This window comes from Pimephales promelas, chromosome 19 (genome assembly GCF_988280905.1).
Source record: "Pimephales promelas chromosome 19, fPimPro1.hap1.1, whole genome shotgun sequence".
NCBI lineage: Eukaryota > Metazoa > Chordata > Actinopteri > Cypriniformes > Leuciscidae > Pimephales > Pimephales promelas.
Genome location: NC_142787.1, coordinates 19,025,460 through 19,038,055, shown reverse-complemented (window position 1 = coordinate 19,038,055; position 12,596 = coordinate 19,025,460). Strand labels below are relative to the sequence as shown.

Below are 12,596 nucleotides of genomic sequence, written 5' to 3'. Positions count from 1 at the left end.
CACAACCTCATTTTGATTCCTGTCAAAAAATCGAATATGCCGCGACCCTGACTAAGGTCTATAAGATCACTTCAGCAACTTAATACAAAAAAAAAAATCTGCATTGTGATCTGTTTGTGGATTGTTAAATCTGAACTGATTATGTGTTTCAATGACAGGGTCTGCCTGGACGAGAGGGATCTATGGGCAGTCCAGGACCACCAGGAGAGAGGGTATGTTGTGAATTATTTCTTTGCTCTAATATAACTCATATGACCAAGCTGCTGATTTTTCATGATGTTTTGGTATTTATTTTTCTCAGGGTTTCTCTGGAAAGACAGGAGTGGAGGGACCGCAGGGCCCTGTAGGCATGTATGTAAGTGACCCCTCTACAGGGCTTTATAGAGGAAAAAAGGAGCAGGATTAGGAGTATTGTACTTGAGGTTGATGTTTTGACATAACTCTGTCATATTCTTTTAAGGGTTTTCCAGGAAACATGGGTATGAGAGGAAGACCAGGCCACGCTGGAGACAGAGTAAAGACAAATTGCACTTTAACCATCCTGCATTAACCATAATGCCATTATATTATGCTGTTGTATTTTACAGTTATAATGTCAAAGCATACCCACAGATAAAGGCTCTGTTCTTATCATAGTGAACCTGCCTCATAGTCTGCATAATAGGCTGACCTATAAGGCAAATTCCTAACCTAAATGGATTAGGTTTAAATTATCAGTTTTTTTATTAGGCTCAATTATAGTTATTAGGCTCAATTATCAGTTTTGATAATTATAATTATCAGAGATTTGACTTTGAACAAAGTTTGCATGTTGCTAAGCTAACATGATACACATATAAGAGAAAAGGACTGCACAGTACACACAGATATTGGGTGGATTTTTATTTAGGTAGGTCAGTAAGTTGTTTTAATTAAATTAAATTAAATAAAAAAAATTAATACTTCTATTTAACAAGGACACATTAAAGGTGTGGTTCACCCAAAAATATAAATTTTGTCATCATTTACTCATGTTGTTCCAAAGATGAATGGTTTCTTTCTTCTGTTGAACTCAAACTATATACTATATTTTAAAAGAATTTTGGAAACCAGACAGTTGATGTAGCCTTTGACTTTTTTTTTGAGTAAGTGATTACAAATGTTCATTTTTTTTTTCACTTTAAATTGATCAAAAGTGACAGTGAAGACATAATGTTTCAAAAGATTTTTATTTAAAATAATTGCTGTTCTAATCTTTCTCTTCATCATATAATCCTGAAAAAAAGACAACAATATTAAGCTGCACAACTGTTTTAATAGTAAGAAATGTTTCTTGAACACGACATAAGCGTATTAGAATGGAATGATTTATGAATGATCATGTGACCCTAAAGACTGGAGTAGCACTACTGTGCTACTGAGTAGTGGCTGCTGAAAATTCAGCCTAAATTGTAATATTATCACAATATTACGTTTTTTACTGTATTTTTCGATAAAATAAATGCGGCCCTGGTGAGCATAAGAGACTTCTTTCCAAAACGTTTAAAAAAAAAAAAAATCTTACTGACCACAAACATTTGAAAGGCCGCATATTTAAAGTCAATATTTTGTCAGTACTGAAACTGAATATATCTATTTTCAAATATTTTGTTAAGTAGTGTTTCATAATACCTTAAATTGTTATATAAAGAATTTTATTGATCAACATATCACTTTCTGAGTTTGTCACTATGCTTTCTGGGATTTTCCCATCCATTATAAGCTTGGAATAACCTTCCTATTATGATGATGACTCAAAATTTAGACTGCTCACTTGGGTTTAAAGCAAAGCCTGTCTGTTTTTAGTCTTTTTAATTGTAACTTTAGCTAAAAAAAATACATTTGTTTTGCCATAGGGAGAGACAGGTCTAAGAGGGTCTCCTGGACCACATGGAAAGCCTGGACCACCAGTAAGTGTCTGATGGATCTAGTACTTTAAGCTAAATCGAGCAAATCATTTTTATTTTCTACTTCAGTTGCTGTACCTTAATTTCTTTTATTTTATGGACAAACCTATTTCAGTTTCCACTGCTGTAACACTGCCATTTGCATGTTGTGGTTGTGGTGACTAATACTGTTAACCTTTATGTGTTTTTTAGGGCCCCCCTGGTCCAGTAGGAGAAAAAGGCCTGCCAGGACCCCAGGTATATACCACTTCTCGAAGAAAATAAAAAAAATTCTGACCAAACTCGTTCAGTGAAGTTTGATTTCTCATAAAGCAGTGCTGAAATATAAAAGGTTTCATTTATTTCCTTTGAAAAATAAATGGGTTACCTCTCTGCAGGGCCGTCAGGGAGATCCCGGGCATCAGGGAACAGATGGGCCATGTGTGAGCGCACAATCAGCTCTTTCATTTATATTATATCTCAGTTTGGCTGTTAATTTTCAAACACTGATTATGATTGATTGTCTATATAGGGTCCTCCAGGACTTCAGGGTGTCAGTGGGGTCATTGGAAAATCAGGACCCAGTGGAAGTAAAGGGCTCTCAGGAGAACCTGGGCCAAACGGGCCCCAGGGTATTCCAGTAAGTTAAAAATCCTCCCTACCATACATGATGATGTATTTTAAAAGCTTTGCTAAATGAAAGATGTTGATTGACATCAAATTAAAATTGTTTCCTTTCTTTCTTTAGGGTTTACAGGGGGGAAATGGAGTGCCAGGTGTAGATGGGATGAAAGGAGAAAAGGTGATTTAAGTGATTTAGAAGATTTGGAATATCTCAGATTGTGTTTCCCTTTCGAAATCACTAAAAGTTGCTATAAATGCACAGGGAATGATGGGCCCTCCTGGTGACAACGGGCCTCTCGGACTGGAAGGGCCACAGGTTAGATTGGCACTGCAAAATTGTTTGATCTTTATGTTCAGTACCGAATAGCAAACTAAAACATTAAGCCATGTGATGTTTTAATGAACCAGAGTGAAATCACAATGACACAGTCTCAAATGGTTAGAGATTTAATAAATTGTTGGCAACTGAGATATGGTGAAAGCTTTCCTCTGACATCTGTAGGGTCCAACTGGTCCAACGGGTTTGGAGGGGCCTCCTGGAAGGAAAGGTGATAAGGTCAGTTGACAATTGAAATGAAATTTACTATCATAAAATTATAGACAAAAATAACATTAATGTAGGTTTTTTTTTTCTTGTATTTTTTAACATTTGTTTTCTACTGGCAGGGGGACAGAGGTCCCTTCGGAAAGCTCGGTCTTCAAGGACCAAAAGGAAACATTGGCCCTCCAGGTGCTAAAGGTCCAATGGGTCCACCAGGCCCAGCAGGCAATGAGGTGTGGAGAATAATTTCTTAATGTCGGCACAACTTTGCAATTTACCCCTAAAGGTCTCAAATACGATCAGTCTCGCTGTCTTTTAAAAGAGTAATATTGGTGTTTTTCTCCTTATAAAGGGTGATGCTGGTCCAGTTGGTGTTGCTGGAGACCCCGGCTCTAAAGGAGAAAAGGTCATTCATTTTTATATGAATAAATATACTATAATATACCACTATAGTGTCATTTAGGGAAAATGCTGTTGTACTATATTTCTTTTTTTCCCCTCAGGGTGATATTGGGCCACGAGGATTTACTGGTATAGATGGGCCGTGGGGAGACATAGGGGAGCAGGGAGAGAAGGGACTCAAGGGAGCCAAGGGTCAAATTGGACTACTGGTGAGTGCAAATTAGCATTTTATATTATGCATTTGTTCGCATAACATTTTATTTACCCTGACATGTTTTTTATTAAGTATCTTCTCTATTTATATTATCATTTGATCTACGCTGCTATTGGAAAGAAATCAGTATTTTTTATTCAGCAAGGATTCATTAATTTAAAAAGTAAATACATTTATAATATTACAAAAAAAAAATATTTATTTCAAGTAAGTGCAAAAATATTAATCAGAACAAACTGTTTTCAACGTTAATAATAAATTAAATGTTTCTTAAAGCACCAAATCTGTATATTTTAATACTTTTTTAAGGATCATGTGAAACTGGAGTAATGACTGCTCAAAATTCTGCCTGCCCATCACAGAAAGAAATTACATTTTAAAATAGACGTAATTAGTAAAAGTAGATGAGTTATTTTAAAATATAATAATATTTCACAATATTAGTTTTGTATTTTACTGTACATTTGATCAAATAAATGTCTTGGTGAGCAAGAGACATCTTTCAGAAGCTTTAAAAAATCTTACTGACTTCAAGCTTTTGAATGGAGATGCAGGTATTTTTCCTAAATGGAAAACACTAAAATATGTCTCATGTTCTTTTACCATGTAAAAATGCATGGTATCTTGACTTTTTTTTGTCCAATTTTATTGCATTTGTGTTTATCGTTTGCTGTTTTTATGTCAGGGAGAGTCAGGCCTCATGGGCGGGAATGGACCTGCTGGTCTGAAAGGTGTAGAGGTGTGTAGTGTCCTTATTTTACTAGAGTTCATCATACTCTATGATCTGTTTCACCTGAGAATGATTAACTGATATTCCTGTTTGATATGGTTGTTATTGATAAACAGTTCCTGTTTTCTTGTGTTTCAGGGTGGACCAGGCCATCCAGGGCTGGTGGGGCCAGATGGACCTCCAGGAAGCAAGGTACCACATTTGATTGTTCACTTAAAACATATTTAGATTATTGAATGTATTAGTATGGTCTAAATCTAAGTGTCTCTTTTAGGGAGAAGTTGGGCTGAGTGGTTTACTTGGTGAGCCAGGAGATGCTGGACCTGAGGTTATGATCCACTTGAAATGAAAATACATTTACTATATTAATATATTCTGCAAAGCTCATAACATAGAACATCTTATTTGCATTACTTCGAATGTCAAAAAAATTGCTGTTTTATTTATGTTCCGTTATTCATATCTTTGCTTTGTGCCTCAGGGAATTGCAGGTCCCAAAGGCGTACGAGGTGACTCAGGAAAAGCCGGCACACAGGCAAATTTTTCATGTTTATATTCATCATTAAGATGATAGCCTATTCTTAGACAATCTACAGTATGTGTTTTACTTCTAACTGATTCATTATCATACCTTGACCTACAGGGTGGTGTTGGATCATTTGGTCCCCAAGGTCATTTGGGCCCTAAAGGTCTCCCAGGGCCTGAAGGGGAGAAAGGAGACCCAGGAGATAAAGGAGAACAAGGGGTGAAGGTGAGCTTACGATGAACTCCACTAAATGGAAAATTAAATTGATCATCAATAAATCTACTACATGTTCAAAATGAACTCATCTCCTCCCTTTAGGGACCAGATGGCCTTCCAGGCATACAAGGGCCTCCAGGACTGCTTGGTTTGGAGGTACGGACATTAAAATCAGTTGGTGTGACGTTTTGTGGTTGGCTGTATATAGAAATACAGTACATGTGTTTGATTAACCCAGTTATATCAATTCAAATCTACTACCTTAGGGTCCACAAGGTGAGGAAGGGGCAAGGGGCTCGCCAGGCCCACCAGGAACTCAGGTCAGTTCCCAGACAAAAGTGTACATTTACAGAAAAGAGACAACAAATAGATAGACCTTAATTTAATTATGCCTTTGTTTCAACTCTGCTTGCTTAATCATCAGGTCCTTGATAAGTTTTGGTTGTTGCAGGGCCGTTTGGGTAACCCAGGACCTCAAGGAAAAGAGGGCATGAAAGGAGTGAAGGTAAGGTCACAATGTTCTTTTCACTGTCTTAATCCCTGTCTGCTATCTAAAATAAAAGTTCTTTCTCTATACCTTTGTCCTTGCTGTCAAATGTGAGAGCTGTGTTTAAGCATACAGATTTCCCAGGACTCTTATCTGCAAATTCATTTCAAATTTGAATTTGGTTATTGATGCATTTTTAGGGAGCTCAAGGCAAAGATGGAGCACCTGGAAAAATAGGTCACATTGGACGGAGGGTAAGATGTGATATGCCCTCAAAAGTGCCTTTTGTGCTTAGATTCTATTAAATGTTTCCAAATCTCTAAGTAAAAGACAACAAAGTTTAATGACATTAAATTGTTATGAATATACTTAGGTTATTTTAGACTCTGATGTCATAATGCAGGACAAACATTTGTAAAATTGTGGTGATTAGGATTGAAAAACTGATTTTATTTTTTATTTTTTGGTGTTCGACGAAAAGGGTAAAAGAGGAAAGGCAGGGTTGAGAGGGACCAGAGGACCAAGAGGAGAAAAGGTCAGAGTTCAGAGATTATATCAACATGGCATTTAAACACATGACAAGCTTGATTTTTGAAACCCATGGCTTCAATTGGACAAGTTAGTACAAGGTATTTCCTTCTTGCCTCCTCCTTGTCCAATAGGGAGAGATAGGAGATGAAGGAGAGAAAGGACTTCCTGGATGGAGTGGAAGTATGGTAAGATTAATACTCCTGGTCAGAACAGTCCATTTTAAAATTGGCACATCTTTTGGATTAAATAATATTGTGGGAATGAATTAAATAGGATAATATTAACATGCTTGATGCTTGACAGGGAATCCAAGGGGTGAAAGGAGAGCCTGGCGAGCGAGGTGTCAAAGGAGCAGAGGTGCTTTTAAAAATGTACTCCAACATGATTATTTTTGTGCCATAAAAACACTTTCTTAATGTTAATTCCTTAACCTGTCCATAATAGGGTGAGAAAGGGGATCAGGGACCTCTTGGTCCACCAGGGAGAGATGGCTTGAAGGTTTGGCATTTCACAAGCACATCCAATGATTCTGCAGTACAACCTATTCAGTTCTCTTATAAGAGTATTTATTTATCCTCTTTAGGGGAGTTTGGGGCCTCTTGGTCCTCCAGGACCCCCAGGACCAAAGGGGGTTCAGGTAAAAGTCAAAACATCTTGAAAACACATATTCTTTTGTTTTTTTTCTTAGTTTTTAATATAATACATTTTAATAGATATCTCAATTCTTTCTCCTTCATTTTTAAGTTGCTTTGGTTAAAAGCATCTGCTACATAACTAATTATGGAATGCATATACTTTTTCCTAAAGGGCAATATTGGTCCAGCTGGGCCTAGAGGGACACCTGGAATACCTGGACTACCAGTAAATATGTCTTTTTTTTATGTTTCAGCGTTAAAAATAATAGTGAACTGTGCCTTTTAAACCGTAGCCTAATTTGCATTAACACATTTGCTGCAGATACATTTACATGTACTCTGTCCTTTCAAAATATGAAAGCATGGTTAATTAATTTTTAATGGCATAAGCAAGGACAAGTGAAGTGCTTTATCGCAGCCACAGATTTTTATTTTTATTTTTTTATTTTTTCCCAGAAGATCATTTATAATTTATTTCTCTTTTATCTCCTCCAACCTACAGGGCTTGTTTGGAGACAAGGTATGAAATTTAATTTTCAAAGCTTTCTTTAGTCAGTATCTATCAAGTTAAAAGACAATGCTCTAGATTAAAAAACTTGAAAAAACATAAATAAATGATGTTTAATTATTTTTATTTTTATAGTTATATAAATTATTTTATTTATTTATTTACAGTATATGTTAATTTGACCATGTTAAGTTCTGTACATCAGTTAAATATCTCTAATTTTAGGGACTCAAGGGATTTCAGGGGCCTCCTGGCCCCATTGGAAGACGGGGCATTCCAGTAAGTTGTCAGACACACTTTACAGTGCTTTTAACAATACGAAAAAAATAAATATTTCTGTTTGTTTGATTATTTTAGGGGCCACCGGGGCCACCAGGACCTGCTGGTAATACTGTGAACCTGACCATGACTCAGATCAAGGCAAGTTATTTAAAAACGTAATGGCTCTTTTCTCTTAAATACATTGCTGATAATTTCATGTTGGTAATGTCTTGTTCACACGGCACTAGCAAATGCCACACAGTTCACTGTATGCACTAAAATGAGCATATTTTGCATGATGTTACATACATCCTAAACAACAGAAGAAGTACTTAATTTAGACTATTCAGACTGAGATGCATTTCCACTCAAGATATTTCAAGCCACCTAGAAATTTGGATTTGTGTAAACCTGATTTAAAAGTTTTTGGGATTTTCTGTGTACATTTAAAATTAGTTTTTTTTGTAAGAACACGCCCCATATTTTCTCGATTCAGACATTTATCGAAGTAAAGAATGTTTTTATTTTAAATTTGAATGAAAGTAATATGCATAGTAAATCTCTTTGTGTTACTTTTTCATCTCCAATAGGACCTGATGTACATTTCAGACAAGCCCAATTACCCTCTGATTCAGACATTGCTGGACTCTCTGTACCATGACCTCCGGCTTCTGGTGGACCCTCCAGACGGCAGCAAGCAGCACCCAGCCTCTACCTGTCTGGAGCTGTGGCTGTGCCATCCCAACTACACCAGTGGTCAGAGCCCACCTCTATCTTTCATCTTTCAAACATGTATCTGTTTGTTCATGTTCTCTTTTGTGCTGTCTTTTAAAAATCTCTGCATTACAATTATATTTTTTGGTTGTGGTTGGGTTTTTGGAGTTTTAAAAACTTTGGAAAAGCATACTCTTAGTACTATCTCAGGTGATACAACAAGTGGACAGTGTCGTGGAGAAAAGTCTTCTCAATCTTGCAAATTAATGCTCAAGACGCAGAGGTTCAGAATCAGAAGTCAAAATTAGACTTTATTGGACAAAGCAACATAGCCGAGATTCCTGCAGAACATCTGACCATCTCACTCGCAACACTTTTATAGTTTTAACTTATGATCTCAATTGCAGGTGCTCTCCTCCCTTTTCTCTTCCTGGAATCTCCACAACACTCACAGTTACTTCATTAATTGGCTAGCCTGTTGTCTTTGTAAGGGTGGCCAACTGCCAACTAGTCAAACACATATTTTGATTGTCCCACAGAGTGATTATTCAGTGTTTTTGCCTCATTATTTTTTATCAACAGAACTTGTTGAAGGTCATGTGAACCAAAGAGAAACTTAGTGTCAGTGCAGATGCCAACCGCAAGCTTCTTCAGCTAAAACCTCATTCCTTCCCGTGTGACTTATCTCAAAGTCATGTAGTAGGCCATGAGGCCATGAAAACACATTTTGTTTTATTGAAACTACTTCTACAATTGTTTTCTATAGGATAAATAAAATATTTCATGTAGAGCACTGAAAAGAGTTCTAAATAAGGTGCTATTTTTGCACATCCAATGTTCTTTTAATTCAGCTGTCTTACTAAAGAAAGAAGTGTCTGTGTTCTATGAAGCATACTGTCAGTGGTTTTGGATTGAGCAGTCTGTTAAATAACTACTTTTATAACTGTTTCAGGTTTCTACTACATTGACCCAAACCAAGGCAGTCCTTTAGATGCTTTTTTGGCCTACTGTAACTTCTCAAATTCAGGAGCAGAGACCTGCCTTTACCCCAGAGATGCACATGTAATGTTCTACCTAACACCTCACTACTGTGTCTCTTTGTCAAAAAAACATCAACATCTTATTATTGCTCTTTCAATTTCCACAGCTGCCCATAAGGACTTGGCTGAATGACTTAGGGAATAACAGCAAGTTTTACTGGTTAGGTTCACTGGAGGGAGGTTTTAAAGTAAGTAGTCCTATTGGTCTGTGTATTCCTATTGGTCAAGTTTGGGTTATCCCCAAGAAGGGAGTCTGACTGCGAGAAAGTTCACCTAAAATGAAAATTCATAGAGCTTGTAGACTTATAGACTCTTGATTGGTTACTTTTGGACCAGTTACCTTCCCTTTTTGTTGTAGACTAACAGACTCTTGACTTGTGTACTTAAGAAGTCAATAGTTTACTTTTATGGTACTTTTATGTGGTGTTTTTTGTTTTGTTTTGTTTTTTTGACCCAGTTACCCTCCCTTTTTGTTGTATGGAAATTAAATTGAAATTAAATTTTAAATACCTCAAATGAACTATGTTTTGAGTGACATGATGCTGACAAAATGATGAACAGAGTTTTTTGTTTTTTTATTGAGCTGTCCTTTTAGCGCTTCAATTTATTGTTCAGGTTAATAGCTTCTAATAATGTTCTTTTTATTACCCATAAAATTCTTTCTCTTTTTATGTTCAGTTTTAATCCCTGTTGTTGCATCCAGTAAACTGTATGTGTTCTCAATTTTATCAATCAATTAAATCCCATCTGTCCATCTTTGGTCAGCTTGAGTATCCAGCCCTCAGTGTGGTTCAGCTGCGGTTCCTGCGACTCCAGAGCAACAGAGCAGAGCAGAGAGTGACGTACTCCTGTTACCCTGGACACCAACTGGGCCAGACACAGCGACAGGTCCAGTTCCTCACAGACGCAGTGAAGCAGAGCTATTTAGGAGCATTACAGGATTGTGTGGTATGTGGTGTCCAATGGCACTAGTTATAAAAAAATCATTTAATTTAATTTAATTTTTAATTAAATCACTTTAACACAGGTGAATATTTTGTCCACGATTAATTCATTGCAGTAGTAAATCAATTTATTTTGTTATTATGTACACTAATATTCAGAAGTTTGGGGTCTATATCATTTTTATTAATGTTTTTGAAAGAAGTCACTTATCAAGTCACCAAGTCTGCATTTATTTGATCAAAAATACAGTAAAAACAGTAATATTGTGAAATATTATTACAATTTAAAATAATACCTGTTTTCTATTTAAATATGTTTAAAAATGTAATTTATTCCTAAGATGATAAAGCTGCATGATCAGCACTATTACTTAATCAGTCTAATTTGGTACTCAAGAACCATATCTTATTATTATCAAATATTTAGGGCTGGTTTTGATTTTATCCTTTGAGAATTGATTGGATTTGAAAAAGTAGGTGTAGAAAGCCTGACCTGAATGTAAGCTTGCTAAAATAAAGCAATTGGTTTACATTAGGTATTTTTTTGTCAGCTGAACCCCTTTGGCCTACAATATTTACTTGAAGACCCCTGAGGTTTTAAGTTAATATTTAAATTATTTAATAATTTATTCGCATATGCACCACTCTCCCATGTCTGTTAATGACATAGTAAACAAATACAGGTAAACAAATATTGTTTTTAAACCTTTTTTTATATATAAAATATTTATTTTTTATTAATTGATTTAATTTTAAGTTTTAAGTCACATTTATTTATATAGCGCTTTTTACAATACAGATTGTTTCAAAGAAGCTTTACAGAGGTAACAGGAAAATAATGCAAAAAAGTTGTTTATTAGCTTTTTATTAGTTGTAATTATTAGCTTTTCATCAACTCAGATTCTGTCTTAATATCTAATAACAACTAAGTGGAAAAGTTGGGACTCTTTGTTTGAGTTTGTTTAGCGGAATTTCCTTTAATAACCATTTTTAAACTTTTTATGTTTATATTTTGTGTACCAGTCTGCAGAGGAAGTGGATCCTGGACCACGTGAGTCTGTGTTTCAGTTTGAGGACATGGACCTGCTTCCTCTACATGACATAGGAATCTTTGGCAACAGCAGTCACGAGTTTGGCTTCACCATCGGCCCTGTGTGCTTCAGCTAGAGACATACTGAATGATAACGGTACATTCTGTGTGTTTAAATACAAGCAAGCAACAAAGAGAAGAAAACAGAACACTCTGAAGAAGCATGTGGCATCTATGGCTTGTACTAAAGGAAATACTCTACAAAGTCCTTCAGACAGTGACTCCACACAAGGGTCCTATCTTTCCCGGTGCTGCCAGAAAAATGGACAATATCCTTTTTTTGTTTACAGGGACTTATGGCTTTTTAATTGATGTACTATTTTATAACTAATTTTATTTGATTTAGCAATGTTTTTTAATCACTAGCTGGTCTTGTAATAACGTTGTAGAAGACGCTTGGATCGCATCAAGTGTAATGACAGGGTTCTGACGTGACCACTATGTGGTTGCATGGTCCAAGTTTCAACTGTATACTACTTTAATCATGTGCATAAAGTTAAGACTTTCCATTATAAGGCAATATAAGTGCATTCTTGGAGTTTATAAATGACACTTTTTCCCCCTCTCATCTTAAGTGTCAAACTTGAATTTTAGAACTGATAGAAACAAAGCGTCCCAGTGAGGACACAGCTAACCTTCCCAATGAGATTTAAATATCAGGAAGTCTGTGTGACCTTTCTGGTTTCTCTGTTCATGTCATGGTTCAATTTCAGAAAGGGTCATATTGCCTAAATATTGTTCAAATATGTGGTTATGGGTGCTAAAATTTACGATACAGCAGTAATAGTTGTTTCCAAAAGAGAATAATTATACTAACCGCAGCAAATAGCCATGCAAGCAGTGATCTAATGTGCATTATGGGTACAAGAATGCGCATGCAAAAAGTCATAGTGGGAGTCTTCTTTAGTTCACATTTACTGTATGTAGGTCTCAGGGAGCACTTATGACATAAATGTAAGAAAATGCTCAAATTATATTGGATAATTTTGAGAATAATCAGACAAAGCCAAATTGAATCATTCAGCATTGCTTTAAAGCAGTTATCAATAATGACATTGTAAACCACATTCAATTTAGGCACAGGTGCTTTATTTTGTTCAATTAGCCTATATTTTGTAATGTATATTGTGTTTTCTATGTATTTTTGGTGTTATCAGAAATCACATGCTGGTCATCTGTTTTGAGTATCAGCTATAAAAAAAAAAAATGCATTAATAATGTATCATTTA

General features: G+C 35.8%; 1 protein-coding gene across 2 annotated transcripts in view; it reads left to right on the top strand.

The window, feature by feature from the left end:
• Positions 1-12,589, top strand: part of LOC120490692 (uncharacterized) — a 62,875-nt gene extending 50,286 nt beyond the window's left edge. For both annotated transcript variants that reach the window (XM_089123434.1, XM_039688028.2), the window contains 36 exons: positions 159-212; positions 302-355; positions 461-514; positions 1,875-1,928; positions 2,118-2,162; positions 2,303-2,347; positions 2,437-2,544; positions 2,653-2,706; positions 2,791-2,844; positions 3,031-3,084; positions 3,195-3,302; positions 3,422-3,475; positions 3,573-3,680; positions 4,371-4,424; positions 4,554-4,607; positions 4,690-4,743; positions 4,897-4,950; positions 5,059-5,166; positions 5,260-5,313; positions 5,424-5,477; positions 5,609-5,662; positions 5,845-5,898; positions 6,126-6,179; positions 6,307-6,360; positions 6,479-6,532; positions 6,620-6,673; positions 6,759-6,812; positions 6,983-7,036; positions 7,313-7,330; positions 7,544-7,597; positions 7,676-7,738; positions 8,170-8,335; positions 9,246-9,355; positions 9,441-9,521; positions 10,099-10,281; positions 11,301-12,589. In XM_089123434.1, coding sequence (XP_088979560.1) covers positions 159-212; positions 302-355; positions 461-514; positions 1,875-1,928; positions 2,118-2,162; positions 2,303-2,347; positions 2,437-2,544; positions 2,653-2,706; positions 2,791-2,844; positions 3,031-3,084; positions 3,195-3,302; positions 3,422-3,475; positions 3,573-3,680; positions 4,371-4,424; positions 4,554-4,607; positions 4,690-4,743; positions 4,897-4,950; positions 5,059-5,166; positions 5,260-5,313; positions 5,424-5,477; positions 5,609-5,662; positions 5,845-5,898; positions 6,126-6,179; positions 6,307-6,360; positions 6,479-6,532; positions 6,620-6,673; positions 6,759-6,812; positions 6,983-7,036; positions 7,313-7,330; positions 7,544-7,597; positions 7,676-7,738; positions 8,170-8,335; positions 9,246-9,355; positions 9,441-9,521; positions 10,099-10,281; positions 11,301-11,444 — 2,529 coding nt within the window. In that variant the 3' untranslated portion in view covers positions 11,445-12,589. The remainder of the gene's footprint in view (positions 1-158; positions 213-301; positions 356-460; positions 515-1,874; positions 1,929-2,117; positions 2,163-2,302; positions 2,348-2,436; positions 2,545-2,652; positions 2,707-2,790; positions 2,845-3,030; positions 3,085-3,194; positions 3,303-3,421; positions 3,476-3,572; positions 3,681-4,370; positions 4,425-4,553; positions 4,608-4,689; positions 4,744-4,896; positions 4,951-5,058; positions 5,167-5,259; positions 5,314-5,423; positions 5,478-5,608; positions 5,663-5,844; positions 5,899-6,125; positions 6,180-6,306; positions 6,361-6,478; positions 6,533-6,619; positions 6,674-6,758; positions 6,813-6,982; positions 7,037-7,312; positions 7,331-7,543; positions 7,598-7,675; positions 7,739-8,169; positions 8,336-9,245; positions 9,356-9,440; positions 9,522-10,098; positions 10,282-11,300) is intronic.
• The last annotated feature ends 7 nt before the right edge of the window (positions 12,590-12,596 follow it).